The sequence below is a fragment of the Rhodamnia argentea genome, chromosome 9 (genome assembly GCF_020921035.1).
Source record: "Rhodamnia argentea isolate NSW1041297 chromosome 9, ASM2092103v1, whole genome shotgun sequence".
NCBI classification, from domain to species: Eukaryota; Viridiplantae; Streptophyta; class Magnoliopsida; order Myrtales; family Myrtaceae; genus Rhodamnia; species Rhodamnia argentea.
Genome location: NC_063158.1, coordinates 25,743,588 through 25,759,509, shown reverse-complemented (window position 1 = coordinate 25,759,509; position 15,922 = coordinate 25,743,588). Strand labels below are relative to the sequence as shown.

The window sequence follows — 15,922 nt, the reverse complement described above, 5'->3', positions numbered from 1 at the left end:
AAAAATACAAGAGAGACAGAGAGACAGAGAGCAAGCAAAAATTTGTGAAAGCCCAAAAGCCACCTCAAACAGAGGATGAGCCTATGAGGTTGGAGTGCTTTCCTAATCCCCAAGTATCAAACAACCTACGAAAATGTAGATAGCCCTCCATTATTGTGATAAGTTTTTTCCTATTCAATATTTTCCTTTTCAAGAGATGCTTTTAGCCAAAAATGGTATCCCTTTCTTTTTGATAATTCACAAGGCCAGTGACCGAAAACGAGAGAGGACTGCCGACCAACCTGGGGAGTGATGGGTCGAGTCATGTCCCCATCCCCTGTTTCCGTCACGGAGGGTAAGAGTTGTGAGAAAACATCGTGCAGTGACCATCAGGTGCAGGAACAACCCCACTTCACCTTTCATTGCGTTCTTCCAAATCCTGATCGTCAAACCCAACACATTTCCATCGTTGATCAGCGAACTCAGCCATGACGATTGGGAGATAGCATCCGGGACACGTGCCTGGGTTCTTCTCTAGGTCCTCCATGAAAGCACCTGCCATCTAATCTCCAAAAGAAAAATTGAAGGGGGCAACTTGATTCAATGGGACCAGCTAAGAGATCTTATGGAAACCCCCTTCTTTTCATAGATATTATTTTGTGGGGAATAATTTTACATTTAAGTGCGATTTCGCATCATACAGGAGAGGGGCCCAAGAATTTATGACCACAAAACATCGAGACACCGACCCTGACACTGATCAGTGTTTACGGACCGAGAATAAGGGAAAAAAGCATGGGATCCGATCTCACGCTCGATCCTGTGGTTCAAGTGCAGCGATTTCTCTCACAACTTGAGCTTTGTCTGCCTCGAACTGTTCATCCTCTGTCAAGGGAATAGGGAGAAGTTGTGCAATAAGACTCAGGAGCTTGTTTTGTGATGTGCTGTGTAGAAGAGGAGAGAAAAGAAGGAAGAGCAGCAGCACGCTACCTTTGTCGAATTTGAAATCGGCAAATAAGCGAAGAAGCTTGCTTCGGTTTGCAACAAGTATGCTGATGATTCCAGGAGGCTTATTTTGGTTAGCAGCAAATAGCTGTAAAGATTCAGAGTTGTAGGTGAGCAAGAGACGTGGTGGGTCATTATGCCCGAGTCATAATTTTCGGGTGTGGCCGACGTAAATACCTTGAAGACATGAAATGCTTCCATCTGTATGCTCTTGCTCGATTCCTGCAAAGATGTGCACCATTCATTCATCAAATAGGAAGATGCTGTCATGTCTAAGACTGGGAAATAAAAGCAGAGACTCATATATCCCTCCTAGATTACATAGTTGGTAAAAATGTATTTAAGGAAAAAAAGCATGGATCCCTCTGAAGTTTATTTAAATTGTTCTATTAAGAGTGGATGTGAGCTTCATGTTCTAGAAAGGAATGACTCGTATTTGATTAATCGAAGAAATCTCAAAAGACATATACCCTAAGAAGATTCATGAGAATCATCAAATTGTCCTTCGAGCTCACATAACGCATCATGACAACTGAGTTAGAACGATCCAGCAAAATATCCCCAAGAAGCTGTCAAAATGAGATAATAATTAGCACAGGTAAAAAGATAATATGAACTTGGTCAGGACTGGACGATTAAAGAACAAATAACCCCAACTTAAAGCATCCACAGCATATGAAAAACCTCGAAAATCTTATTAACCAAAGATTACCATTTCTCTCTACATAGACCAACACACATCATGGATCCCAAATGGATAGAAGAAACTTTATTTGGCTAACCCCATGCAAAATCAAAACAAGGGACTTTTTGAAATTTTTTAAGAAAACCTTTCAGCTGATTATGAAACAACACTATACATCTTTCTACCGGATTACACAAATTAAATGCTTCCTCCATCCACACCTAGGGACCAACCAATATCTTGGATTCTCAAAAAACATATGCCCCAAGGACTAACTTCGTGACATGGATTAGGAAAAACTATCTTTCCAGACTAGACAAGACAACCAAGAGCAGATCTCTCAAAGCAATCGATAACCAATCACAGGAAGAAGAAGACAAGAAACACCACCAATGACCAGGCTCACAGAATAATGGTGCCAATCAATTTGCACATCAAAGGCCTAATGACCATAAGGTGAAATAAAATTTGAATTGCATGTTCACATCTAGACAAAAACAGTAGAAGACCTACATGGACCATATAGACATACAAGACCTACAAGTGCTGCCTATACCAGTGATTGAGCCTTTTCCAATCCTCCAGACCTGGTTGTTAGAATGGAAAATGCTTACAACTTTCACATGAAAAGTGGTCAGAGGAATCTTTTCATTCATGGAAAAATGTCCTAGTTGTTGACTTCAAAAATATATTCCAGTAACCATCAAATTTACCTTGATAGCTTGTCTTCTGGTAATGTAATTGGTAGATTGCAATAGCTTGGAGTTGTAATCAGCAAAAAACTGCAAGAAGAAATCAACAGTAAACAAATCAAGTAGCAATTACATAATAGAAAGCCAGAACTCAAAGCAGCAGAAGAAGTGGGAGAAAAGGTCATTCACATTCACATCATCAGAACTCCTGATGGTACGCTCATATGGTTAAAAATGCTACCTTGAGGGGGACTGAATCAAACAGCTGATACTCAAACAATGAACAAGTCATCTGTATACCTCTCTTTAGATCTCGAGAGCACCCATTGAGGAGTGAGTCTAAAACATGGCAAGCACATGTTGCCCAGGTCAGGTAAACGTGTACCAAAGAGAATCACAAAATCAGATGCCTGGTAAGAGTATGTCAAGTGTGCACGCCATAAACAACATCAACACTTCCATTCCACATCTCAATTATTACTACTCATCAAAAGAATAGACATCCTCAAGGTGCTCTTCCATAGAAGGACTGAAATATACTTCTACAACTCCTCCAAAAGCTTAAAGATATAGTAGAACAACAGCCAGCACCATGAAGCCTTGTTTCAGTAGAAGGGGTTGGCTATATGGATCCCCCTTATGCAAATGCACTCTATGTTGTGTTCAAGCTAGAAAGGAAGATAAATAAAATCAAATAAATTACATTGAACAGCAAGAGCTTGCATGTTGATCAGTTAATCCAATAGCAATACATTTAAAGACAAAAAGTACAACTCTAAAGGTACATGCGCGAAAATGAAACAGAGATGAAACTACTCACCCAGTCATAATTTTTGGTCAGAAATTCAGCTACAGTTGATTTATGCCTGGTCAATAGTTCCTGAAACCAAATGCTAAAAAAGGTTCACAGAAGTGCAAGTGTAAGCTCACAGGTCTTGTACAATCATTAGAACAGGCAATAAACAACTAGTCTGAATGGACGAAGCAATTAAATGGCAATGAAAACTACGGATGCGCGCTTGACAGAGAGAGAGAACCAGGTAAAGATTTGACCTTGAATGTTGCAGCAGCATCTGCGGCAATATCAAAATTCGGAAGCTGTATATAGTCAAAAAACTTCTTCACATGCTCGGATTCTAACACGTACCTGAACAATAGTAAGAGAATCTTTGCTAAATCAAGGAAAGATGCCTATATTTCAAGATAAACCATTTTAAGAAAAGTCAGAAATAAATAACATGAAAATCTTGAACATAACAAAAAAGAAAAAAATTGGAAGTTAGCTTCCATCAAATCTATTCAATAGACTTAAGATGAATCAGCCATCATCAGGACATGTGAGGGGATCTAACTCCGGACTCCCGTTGAGTAGCCTAAGAAGTGGACCAAAATCAACAAATTTGAGAAGAAAATTCAATATAAGCATCGCCCTATAGTACAAACTTAAAATCCCATATATGCAACCACTGAGCACCCAAAACATATGATCTATTCTTAGTACCATAGGAAAGTATTGCCAGTTATGCTACTGTTCAACGAGACACACACAGAAATAGATGTTTTACAGGAGTCAGAGAAACTGCTCTAGTTAATCAAAGCAAATGCAAAAATTTTTAGGTCAGAAAACCAATTTCTTCAATTCAATATTCTCATTATTCAAAAGCAGATTACAACTAAAAATAAGCTTACTCTCTCTCTTGGAAAAAGAAAGCATTGCTCATTTCATGAGTAATTTGACCTCAAAATACGCAATGCTGTCCGTAAATCGGCAATGATATGGCTTATTATCACAACTTGAGAGGAGATTAAATTGCTATCAGCAGATGAATAGCATCAACTACTGTAAGTAAATAAGCAAATCCAAGCTTTGCATGCTCACCTTGCAACACTCTGGTGACGTATGCATTCCCTAAGCATTGCACCATAGTGCAGAGCCATTTCTGTGTCATCATAACTAAAGCAAACAATATTTACAAATCAGAGGCTGCTACTGGTGGAGAAAGAGCAAAATGCTGATTGATGGACAAAGCTCAGTAGAGTCCCAAGCAAAAATGAAATAGCAAACTGCTCAAAATAAATGGTTTTGAAGGACTCTACCACTCACCTTCTACTGTAAAAAATATAATAGCTACTGAAACTTCTCCAGAGGTATCCAAACTTACCAACCTAATGGACTAATTCCAGTTATTTCAGAACATAAGGACCACATGGGCATCCACTCAAATAAACTCTCTTGCCAAGATCATATTCTAGGCGAATTGTCCATAGTAAAAGAAATTCCAGTGTGCGGAAAGCTCTAAGCTCGACAGTGTTCATTGTACAGTGACATCTATTGCTATTTCAATGCGAGAAATGGCATAAACACCTAGTTCCACAAACATGTGGAGAGCTTTCTAGCTACAGACATGGCAACAAACAATATGGAAAAGTTTCGAGCACATCGACACTCTTAAGAGTTGGAAAACTTTCTTCGAATAATGAAGCTTATCTAATGAAAAGCACAACCTATTCCTTGAACAAGTAAAGAAGAAAGTAACAACAGAATTAGATTCCCAAAACTCTACAGACTGAAAAGGTAGCTTACCCTGCTACCAGAGTATCCAAAAGATCGAAGTTTGCTTCCAAATAATCAGACGCAATCAATCGTGACTGAACTTGCTGCCTTTGAAGATTTGCGACAATCTGAGTGGCATCTTTTCGAGCCTGCACAAAGTTGTCCATATTGATCACTGCAGAACCAAGACTGCTCGAAATGCATGCTAGAAAAATGTCCCACAAAATTGGCCTCAGAAGCAATACTGAAGGATTCAGGAAAAATTACCTCCAACTTTAACTTTGGAAGGCAATGAATCACCAGCCTCAACGTGTCTTCTCTGAGGAACTCTTGCGTCAACTGTGCACAAGCTTCTGCGACCGGCTCGGATTCACTATCTCCATAGAGAATTGACTTCATCTCCCTTAAATTTCTGTACAACTCATCCATCTGGTGAAAGAATTAATGCATTAAAAAAGCCATCTTCTTAGTGGATAAGATATCCAAGACCTGTGACAACATATTTCATCTACCATTAAGTGTTGCATGTGCAGACTGTGAAGCATCAGGTGGAACTTCGAGTTCAATCCTCACCATAATATGAACAACTTTTTCATTGAAATACAAAACTGGACCTTCCAAGTGTTTTCATGGCAACTCACGTAAAGGCCATCCGACTGATTTCTCATGCTGAAGTAAAACTAGCGAAGGGTAAAGCAGTATAAGCTTCAGCCGAAAAGCTCCTCAAGCCAACAGATGGTGATATGCAAGCTCTCCCACAATTGAAAATCTGAGCTTACGAGAGGCACCGTATGTATGCATAATAAGAATCACAATGGAATATTGACTAAAGGTGAAATACAATGATCCACTCCTTATCAAACATGACTATGCAAGCCCAACATGAACAATGTGAATCGCCGAGAAGATCGCATTCCCCAAAAAAGGCTCTCTAAAGTATCCGAATTCAATCGAAAGATAGAACGAACAAGTGCCCCTCAGCTAACTCTGCTTCAATCAATCGACATCTCTTCACGACAAATTCATCTTGAGCGCCCCGCCATCAGAAGCATCGGATTATTTCAGCTCATACACCACCGAACCGAAATTAGACGACAGGACAAATAGGAAAAAAGGAAAGAAAAGGAAACAAGCCAGACCTTCTCCTCGCGCCTGGTCTCGCGAGGCTCGGCGCCACTATCGACGTAGACGAGGAGCTCCCGCGTCTGCCGGACGACGTCGGCCGGAGTCCGGGGCTTGTTCTTGAAGATCCCCTTCATCTTCGGATCAGGGAGCGGCTGCGGCGGCGTCGGCGTCGGGTGCTGCGGCGAGAGCCGCCGCAGCGCCGCCGACGTGGACCCGCCGCGGGCCTCCGGCGGGCGGGAGATGCAGAGTCCTATTTTGCCTCCCCTCTGCAATCCCCTCCTCCTCCCCACCTCTCTCTCTCTCTCTCCTAGGGTTTCCGTTCACCGTTCGCAGAGCCCGATGTAGGAGAAGAGACAGTGATCGCAGAGAAACACGGGGAGCTCTTTGTTATTTTCATTTTTTTTTTGGTAATTATTGTTATTAGATTTTCATTTATCTAATTTTTAATTATTCATGCGTTTGACGACGGAGACGACCAGTCGCGGGGGGGGATTAAAATATTTTAATATTTTTCTTTAATAAAATCCCAAAACCGACCTGCTTCGTGTTGGGCGCTAAGACGGTTGGTCGTTATTACCTAAGCACGGTCCAGCGGGTGGTGGGATCAGCTGCGGGAGAGTGCATTACCGTACGGCACGTGGCAGATTTTCATTGGACCTGTCATTTGTTGCGGGCTTGACCATAGAAAGAGATTAGCGGAACATGTTTAATTAGGTTTTCATTATCTTCATATCTTGTACTACGTTATGGGATTAGGTGACGTGCAACGTGATTAGAAGGGACCTGAGAACTTATCTTTGAACACCTGTCCGAAATGAAAATCTTAGTAACTGGAGTGTGAGTTCGAAGTGTAATTGTTTCGTTGTAAAGTGTCTAATGACTTTTCGAAATTTCAATCGATATGAAAATTCATAAAGCATGTGAATGGTCCTTTATCAAGTCTTGGATGCGAATTTATGAGAAAAATTAAAGAGACAAGAATTTGACTCTATTATGTTAACGGTTACGCTCCGACAGTTGCATCCGAAACTATTGACTTCGCTATTTATAGCTTGCCTTTTCGATAGTTGCATTCGAGATTGTTTACTAATAATACTTGGGACATTTTAATAAAATTAAGCTATACAATGTTGCTACTTGCATGAATTTATGGCTCACATAAAGTGATTTACTTAGGTGTTATAAGTTATTTTCCAATTAACTAAGGTTCCGTTTGTTCGTGAAAGAACTTTGAAAATATTCTTAAAACTTGTCGGTTGTATGGTTTAAAATAATTAGTCAATGAAAAAAAATTTAATTATAGACAACGATTTATATTCGTTCATTCATTTTCTCATGCGATACAAATAATTATTTTTAAGAAAATATTATCCAAATAATTTATGTTTCGTGAAACAAACGGAAATCTAGTGTTCTAAGCAAATTGAAAGAAACAAAACAACGTCCTTACCTAATCATGACAATAAGCATTCTTTATTTTCTCACACCTCCAGCAAGGAGCTTTTAGGGTTCGTTAGTCTTTTAGACTTTCACTCATTTGGTTCTCTAAAAATGATTTAGTTTAAACAATTTCAAGTGAACGGAAAATCAATGCATAAAATTAGGAAAGTGAATTCTTAAATCAAAGAGATGAAAATACTTTTCGAAATTGCCCATCTCGAATTTTTTAATATTTTAATATTCTTATGTTTTATATTTTGCATTTTTGTAATTGCTTAATTTTTTATTTCTTTGTTCTTTAATTTTTTTTTCTTTTTTTTCTTCCTTTGTCGGTTGCCGAGGCATCGACGGCAGCCAGCAACCGGCTACAGATGTGGGCCAGCGAGCTTGGGGCTCGCTCGTGACCGCCGCTGGCTTGTTTTGTTCTTCACTAATTCACATTAGTTGCCACTAGCAAAAATCTATTATGTATGTTTAATGTAATCGAAGGCCGTATAATCTTGATCGCCGTTGAATCGCTCATCGTAATGATCAGCCAGTAGAGTTAGAGTATGCCGTTAACTACCTAAGTCTCTCCCTTGATCACTCTCCAAAACTACAGGTCGGCGCCATGTTGCGGGCCCCCACCGAACTCCCCGATGGCGATCTCTCTAATCGGATTCGACGAGGCGAGGGCGGACAGAGGGAGGAGGAGGAGGAGGAGGAGGAGAGTGGATGTCTCATTGAGGTGATTTTGCTTTGGGGAGTGCTGGTTGTAACAATGGTGTTTGCTGCTGGTTTTTATCATGGAATGCGGGCAATGGGAAGCCTTATCTTTCTACTTTAGGTAAAGAAACAAATCCGACGTGATAATAGTAAAGCAATAACAAAGTTCATGAGAAGATTAAGTACAACATTAAAATGAAGAATGGATAATGCTGAATCATTTAATAACAAATTTAGATGATAATATTAAAAAAACTCTGGAAGCAATTATGAAGGATTTATTCGATTTAAGTACAACAATTCAGTGGATATTGATCTTTGGACCGAAATATGATTTGGTAGTTATTGGTCCGAGATATAGAAAAGTATTAAGAACAAAAACAAAAGTAGAAAAGTAATGTCTAGTATTCTCTGAATTTTCGATTAATTTTAGGTCAAAATACTGAAAGATATATAGATATTTATATGACGTGGAGTTTACCCCGTGGAAAATTTATCATGAAGTTAATATAGTTTATGATTACGTCAGCTAAAGGTGTTAGAATTTTAATTGGAGGGCCACGTTGAGTGGATTTTTAAAAAGTTTCAAGAACAAAATTGCACATATAAAATTGTTTAGGGCCGGGCATGGCAACATTGCTTCTCTAGAGATCAACTTTTGAAGGGAAGTAAATTTTTTTCATTTCTTCAAGTGGCTTCAAAGCTACTTCTAGAGCACAAAAAAAAAAAAAAAAACTCTAGAAGTAGAAAAATGAAACCGTGTGACTAAATGAATTTTTGCTTCAGAAGTTGCGCATACCAAACGTGCTTCTAGAGCAAAAATTCTACTCTAAAAATATTGCCATACACGGTCTTAGAGACTAGTTTGAACTTTGAAAAAGTAAAATTGAAGGACAACACTTGTTATTATCTCTATGTTTTACACATCTATTTAAGATTCACTTGTGGCCAAAAGTAGTTGACGGTGTTTCTCCATTTGGGTTATTATCTTTTAGTTTCGTTTGAGAAAGGTCAAAGAAGGGCCATTTGTCCGCCATGCAAGACTTTATTTTAAGGATTTTTGGGACTTTGATGGCCAACCTTACAAATAAGTTACAATTTCACACTTGGGATGCGTTTGTTTCACAAAAATTTAAAACTTAATTTTTTTTTTATAAAAAATGATCCATTTTATTGCCGATAAAAATAAATGAATGAAAAATATTTTCATCACTGCAAAAATAATCCGTAATAAATTGTTATTGATAAAGAAAATATTTTTCCGTTGATTAATTTTTTAAGTGACACGTGCTAATTTTTTTTTCAAAAATAATATTTTTCAAATATTAAGTTTTCCGTAAAATAAACGCACGTTGAAATTACACTTTCATATTCATAGTTAATTTGTTTACATGGGGAAGACTTCAATTTCATAAATCATTTCTAATGCATACTGCGGATATAGTGGGGCCCAATTTCTCAGCCCCCTCGGATCAGCTAGGTGATGATTGCTTAAAATTCAATCACATCGTGTCAAATTGAAAAAATAAAAATAAAAATTATTCGAGTATAAACGATTTTCTTTAAGCAAAAATAGGGCATATGAGATATTTTAGAAGTGTGACGTGCATTTATGCATGAGGCAACGAACTTACTTCAGTCAATCAACTAGTGAATAATACATATTAGCAAAACCAAAGCAAACATTATTTTCCTCACTAACTCTCACATTAAGTTTGGACATGCAAATGTGCCTTTTAGACATCTTTCACGGGGCTGAAAGACTTGAGCTGCTTGAAGTGCTCCCACGGCTTCTCCCACACCAACGCCTCGTAATTCTTGACCCCCGCCGGATCCCTCGCCGCGAGGATCAGCCGGTAGTTCGTGCCGGACACGACCTGGGTCTCCCCCTTGATCACGCTCTGGAACTGCAGGTCAGCGCCATGTCGCGGGTCCTTGTTGAACTCGGCGACTGCGAACTCTCCGATCTCCTTGACGTGGGGGTTGCGCACGTCCTTGATCGGGTTCCACTCGCCGATGGCCAGCGCGGAGAGGAGGAGGGCGGCCAGGAGGAGGAGGAGAAGGAGGAGGAGATGGAGTTGACGCCTCATGGTGGCGGTTTTTGCTGATGGTTTGCTTTGGGATTGTTGGGTTCAACTGCTGGTGTTTGTTGCTGGTTTTATGATCGTCGTGGGGAGCGGTCGGCAAACATGAAAACCGTTGTAATATGCCAGTTGTCAGCCATGCAAGGCAGTTTCTCGTTTATCAATGTGCCGACGCCCTTGTAAATTTGCTCACTAGGTGATTTCTAGACTTTTAATTTGTTCAACATGACCCTTAAACTTTAATTCAATGTACAATGTTTGTCCATAAACTTTCAATTTGTTTAGTATGGTCCTTAAACTTTTGTTACAAGTTCAATTTAATCCATGAATTATTTAAAAACGTTCAATATTGTCCTTAAACTTGAATTAATGGAATGACAACATTAAATAGTTTTTATATAGTTTATGGACTATATTAAACATGTACAAAAAATCTAGAGATCACATTGAATAAATTAAAAATTTAGGGACCACACTGTATAATAAGTTAAAGTTCATGGTTCAAATTCACAAACTAAAAATTTAGGAACCTATTGATTATTAGGCTAAAGTTCAAGGGTTGTTTGTGTTATTATCCCGCCAATTATCAATATTAGAAGGGCGTAATTATAAAAACACATACTTATATTTACACAATGGTTGTTACGATGGAGCGTCGGCGTTTCGTAGGATAAATCGAGCGGCGAAATTATGTTTTGCGAGAGACTAATGTGTTCCCACGATAGATATGTAAAATACAAAGATAACGACATGCGTTATCCTTCAACTTTTGTTCAATGTTCAAAGTAGTCTCTGGAACTTTTTTTTTTTTGTGAAATCTAGTTCTTGAGACTTTTAAAAATCCTCTCGATATAGCCTTCCAGTTAAAAAGTCTAACACCCTTAGCTGACGTAAGCGTAGACTACGGTGAACTTGACGTTATACTTGCCATGGCTTACAGGTACAACTTCACGTCGCAGGCACACACATATGTATTTCATTATTTTCACCTAAAAAGAAATAGCAAAAAAAAAAGAAATAAAGATTTGTCGAATTAGGAAAATAACGTAACAATCCACATCATTGTTTTGACCCTATAAATGTTGACGTGGTAGTCCATGTCAAAAAAAAAAAAAAAATGCACAAGACGTGGCGATGCACCGAGAAACATTCGAGTCTCGTCCAACCGTAGCGATTCTAGGATATCATATGAAATCGAAACTTTTATTTCTTGTTCAATTCTCCACCGATGGTAATGATTACTCCGAGCAAAATTGAAATGGAAACTTTTCATACCGAGAAATATTCAAGCCCCGACCGACCACAGTAATTTTATGATCGCGCGTCGAATCACTACTTTTATTTCCCGCTCGATTGGCAAAAGAGAGAGCTAAGTAGCTCTCACCATCGATTTTTTTCGGTATTAAACTCAGCAAATCTCGCCTCTAAAGGACGAAACCTCCCAGTGGTGCAGCCAGGAGAACTCCAGAACCATGGCCTTGTAACACGACAGCGGCTGGGTCATGGTGAGATGAAGGCGGTACTCGGCGATGGAATCGCGGACGCCGACCTGCGTTTCCCCTCTCAGGACGGCTTTCAAAACCAGGCTGGCGTGGCTCCTCCTGTTGAAGTCGGCGACCGTGAATTCGGCCATCGCTTTGACGCGCTCATCATGCACGTCCTTGATCTGCTCCCAAGCTCCGGCAGTGAAACCTCTGCCGATGGCGGCGACGGCCGAGAGAGGGAGGACTGGCGAGGAAGAGGGTTAGGAGGAGGATTTGAGGTCTCATTGCCGATGTTTCTGTGGGTTTTTCTTCTTTAAGATTCACTTGTGGGCAAAAAGAAGTTAATCGTGTTCCTTCTTTCAGAGGACCATCTTTTGTTCCTTCTGGAGATAGGTCAAAGATGGGGCATTTGTCCGCCATGCAAGACTTTTCTTCAAGGAGTTTTGTGACTTTGATGGCCAACCTTGGAAACAAGTTACACTTCCATATAGACATGGCCACGGGCCGATTTGGGCCTGGAACTGGCCCGTGGAATAACTGGAATCGGCCCGGCCTCTCACGGGCCGGTTATAGTTTAAAAAAATTCGGAACTAGCTTGGAATCGGCGGTTCCAAACCACCAAAAAAAAAAAAGGGAATTGGCCCTTGAACCGGCGAGTCCAAACCGGAACCAAGACCGCCCCTTCAAGGGCCGGTTTCTGTTCAAGTATGGCCATGAACCAGAACCAGCGGTTCATGAATAGGAACCGGCAGTTCACGGCTCGTGGCCATGTCTACTTCGATAGCTTACCATGCATTTCTTTCACAAAAAATTCAAAATTCAAAAAATAAAATAAAATAAAAAATACTCGCTTTTATTCCTTACAAAAATAAATGAATAAAAGATAGTTTCGTTACCTACAAAAATAATTAGTCATAAATTATTTTCGATAAGGAGAATATTTTTTATTGACTAATTTTTTTTTTAAGTAATATAACCAATTATTTTACGGAGAATATTCTTCACATCTTGAATTTCCGGCTGAACAAACGCATTCTAAAGCTACACCTTCATGGTAAACTTTATTTTCCTCACTAATTCAACATAAGTTTGGACACGCAAAAGGCCTTTTAGACATCTTCCACAGGGTATAAAAACACGAGCTCCTTGAAGTGCTCCATCGGCTTCTCCCACACCACCCCCGAGTCCTTCGCCAACGAGGACCAGCCGGCAGTATGTGCCGAACACAACCCGGGTCTTACCCCTGATCACGCTGTGGAACTGTAGGTCGGTGCCGTGCCGTGGGTACTTTTTGAACTCGGTGACCGCGAACTCCCCGATCTCCTTGACGTGCAGGTAGTGCACACGTCCTTGATCGGTTTCCACTCGCCAACGGCGATCGCGGAGAGAGGGAGGACGGAGAGGAGGAGGAGATGGAGTTGACGCCTCATTGTGGTGGTTTTTCGCTTGGGAGTGTTGGGTGCAACTGCTGGCGTTCGTCGCTGGTTTTATGATCGTCGTGGGGAGTGGTCGGTCGACATGAAAACCATTGCAATATGCCGTTTGTCAGCTGTGCAAGGCCAATTTATCAATGTGCTGATGCTCTTGAAAAGCATATGCTTTTTCTTCCACAAGACTTTACATATATATAGGCCAAAGATGGGCACATTTTCCAAAAAATTGTCAAAAAAAAAAAAATCATAAACACGCACTCCTTTTTTGCCAATTCAATTTTAATTTTTTTTTAATTTTACTAATTGAGTCCTTAACATTTTCACGTGTTGCCAATTGAATCCTTAACTTATATAAGTTAAACCTTTTTGGGAAAAAGCCACCAAAAACCTTAAACTATGCCCGCCGTGACACATTTACTCCAAACTTTTATTTATGACACAAAAAACCCTAAACTTTAGGATGTGAAATACTCAAACTTGGTTTGTGAACATTTACCCCAAACTTTTTTTGTGACACTAAAAACTCCAAACTTATATTTGTGTGACACTTTTACCTCAAATTTTTGAAATAAATGTGTCGCACGAATATAAGTTTAGGATTTTTGATGTTACAAAAAAATATTTTGGGGTAAATATGTCACACGGGTATAAGTTTAGGGTTTTCAATGTCACAAGAAAAAGTTTGGGGTAAATGTGTCACATGAGTAAAAGTTTGGGATTTTTGGTGTCACAAAAAAACGTTTAGGGTAAATGTGTCACAATTGACATAGTTCAGGGTTTTTGGTGGTTTTTTCCCAACCTTTTTATTAAACCTTTCTATAAGAGTTTTTAATACATACACCGCCAGTGAAATTTAATACTTTCTTCATTGATTCGTTAGTGTTTGGATCAATTCAATTATATAACTATCTTTAAGGGTATGTTTCCATTTTTTTGGTCCGAAGGGTATGTTTCCATTTAACCAATGAAGAAAGTGAAAATCATTTTTCCTCTTGGGCTCCGTTTGTTTATCAAGAAATAAATTATTTAGAAAATATTTACCTAAATTTAATTGCTTGTAGTTGTTACAAAAATGAATAAACCAAAAATGTTACATCGTCCATGAAAATGTTTTGACATAGATTGTCATCGATAATAAAAATATTTTTTACTAACTAATTATTTCAAGCGATAAAAAAAAATAATTTTCACTAACAAGGTCAATGTCAAAACAGCTTTGTACAAATCGGACTCAGGTTAAATGTAACGTAAGCTAGGCGTGAAATATTTAATGGCTCATGTGAAGTGACCTAACATAAATTGGAGTATCGAAACTATCGGGCAAACTTAGGACATGAGTATCTAGTTGTTTTCCCTATAAAAACATGCAAGTACAAATCCAAACTTTCACACGAACAAACGGAGAATTGATTGTATATAGCTACGATGCCTAATGCGAGATATGTCATGATACTAGACTTTTAGATTTCTTGAAAGCAAAATGCAGGAACAAAAAACTACACAGATGGGCAAATTCATAAGCTCGTGGAGAAACTAATTTTACAGTAAATTCTTCCAAAAATGTAAATTGATAACCCATTGTGAAGTTGTATGATGATATAAACTATTTGAGATAAAGGATTACTCAAGCGCAATTGAAATGATAATCTTTCGTACCACGAATCCTTCGAGTCTCAGCCAACCATAGCAATTTGAGGGTGTCACATCGAATCGCAACTTTTATTTCTTGCTCAAATTCTCGACTAACCGTGATGATTACTCTGAAAGTAATTGAAACGAAACTTTTCACACCGAGAAATTATTCAGGTCTCGACCAACCGTAATGATTTAATGATCTCGCGTCGAATCGCAACTTTTATTTCTCGCTCAACTGGCGAAAGAGAGAGCCAAGCAGCTTTTAACATCGATTCTTCCTATTAAACTTGGCAAATTGCGCTTCCAAAATAGAAAAGCTCGTAGTGGGGCAGCCAGGAGAACTCCAGAACTGTGGTCTGGTAACACGACGATGGCTGGGTCATGGCGAGGTCCAGGATATATCTGGTGCCGGCATATTCCTCCTGACTCTTCCCTCCTAGGACGGCTTTCAAAATCAGGTTGGTGTGGTTCTGCCGGTTGAAGTCGGTGACCGCGAACTGGGCGATCTCTTGGATGTGCTGGTCAGTCACGTCCTTGATTGGCTCCCAGGGTTTGTCGGCGACGGCCGAGAGAGGGAGGACGGCGAGGAAGAGGGTTAGGAGGAGGATTTGAGGTCTCATTGCCGGAGTTTTACGGGTTTTTCTTCTTTCACAATTGTAGTTGATGGTTGCTTGTTATCAGACTTGCTGGTTTTATAAGATTACTCGATTGACACCATGGCTCCTCGCAGAGTTATAATGCAAATTTGGTAAACGTAATCGCCTTTCATGACTGTTATTAGATTTGTCGCCATATGTTGTCTTTATGTTTTGGTCAAAGTTTGCATTTCCTATATTTCATCTTGAATGTTCAAACTAGTGCTCAATACTTTCAAAAAATTCATTCAATATGTCCCTTCCGTTAAAACGTCTGACAACGTAAGCTAACGTGACCAAAATTTGCTGTTAAATTTGCAATGCTAGCTCTGACAAAAAAATATATATATATATTGCAATAGTTGTATATTACTATTTCGACACAAAAAAAAAAAAATAAACGATTCTTTTTTTGCGACTTAGGAAACTAAGGTGACAGTTCTCATTATTAATTTGGCCCGACAAA

At 39.3% G+C, this 15,922-nt stretch overlaps 3 protein-coding genes across 3 annotated transcripts; all 3 read right to left on the bottom strand.

Annotated features, from left to right (window-relative positions):
- Window positions 1-606: 606 nt before the first annotated feature.
- LOC115742986 (putative MO25-like protein At5g47540) lies at window positions 607-6,412 on the bottom strand. Its single transcript, XM_030677558.2, has 11 exons — window positions 6,055-6,412; window positions 5,183-5,344; window positions 4,946-5,064; window positions 4,241-4,315; window positions 3,415-3,508; window positions 3,182-3,241; window positions 2,383-2,451; window positions 1,455-1,553; window positions 1,162-1,206; window positions 970-1,072; window positions 607-864 (listed from the first exon to the last, which is right to left on the bottom strand). Exons 1-11 carry the CDS (start codon window positions 6,172-6,174, stop codon window positions 788-790), a joined length of 1,023 nt encoding a protein of 340 aa, XP_030533418.2. The 5' UTR covers window positions 6,175-6,412; the 3' UTR covers window positions 607-787.
- A 3,443-nt stretch (window positions 6,413-9,855) lies between these two features.
- LOC115732725 (cysteine proteinase inhibitor 1-like) lies at window positions 9,856-10,325 on the bottom strand. Its single transcript, XM_030663410.2, has one exon. The coding sequence runs from the start codon at window positions 10,273-10,275 to the stop codon at window positions 9,922-9,924; it is 354 nt and encodes a 117-aa protein (XP_030519270.2). The 5' UTR covers window positions 10,276-10,325; the 3' UTR covers window positions 9,856-9,921.
- A 4,777-nt stretch (window positions 10,326-15,102) lies between these two features.
- LOC125316488 (cysteine proteinase inhibitor 5-like) lies at window positions 15,103-15,441 on the bottom strand. Its single transcript, XM_048284838.1, has one exon. It carries the CDS (start codon window positions 15,439-15,441, stop codon window positions 15,103-15,105), a length of 339 nt encoding a protein of 112 aa, XP_048140795.1.
- Window positions 15,442-15,922: the final 481 nt, after the last annotated feature.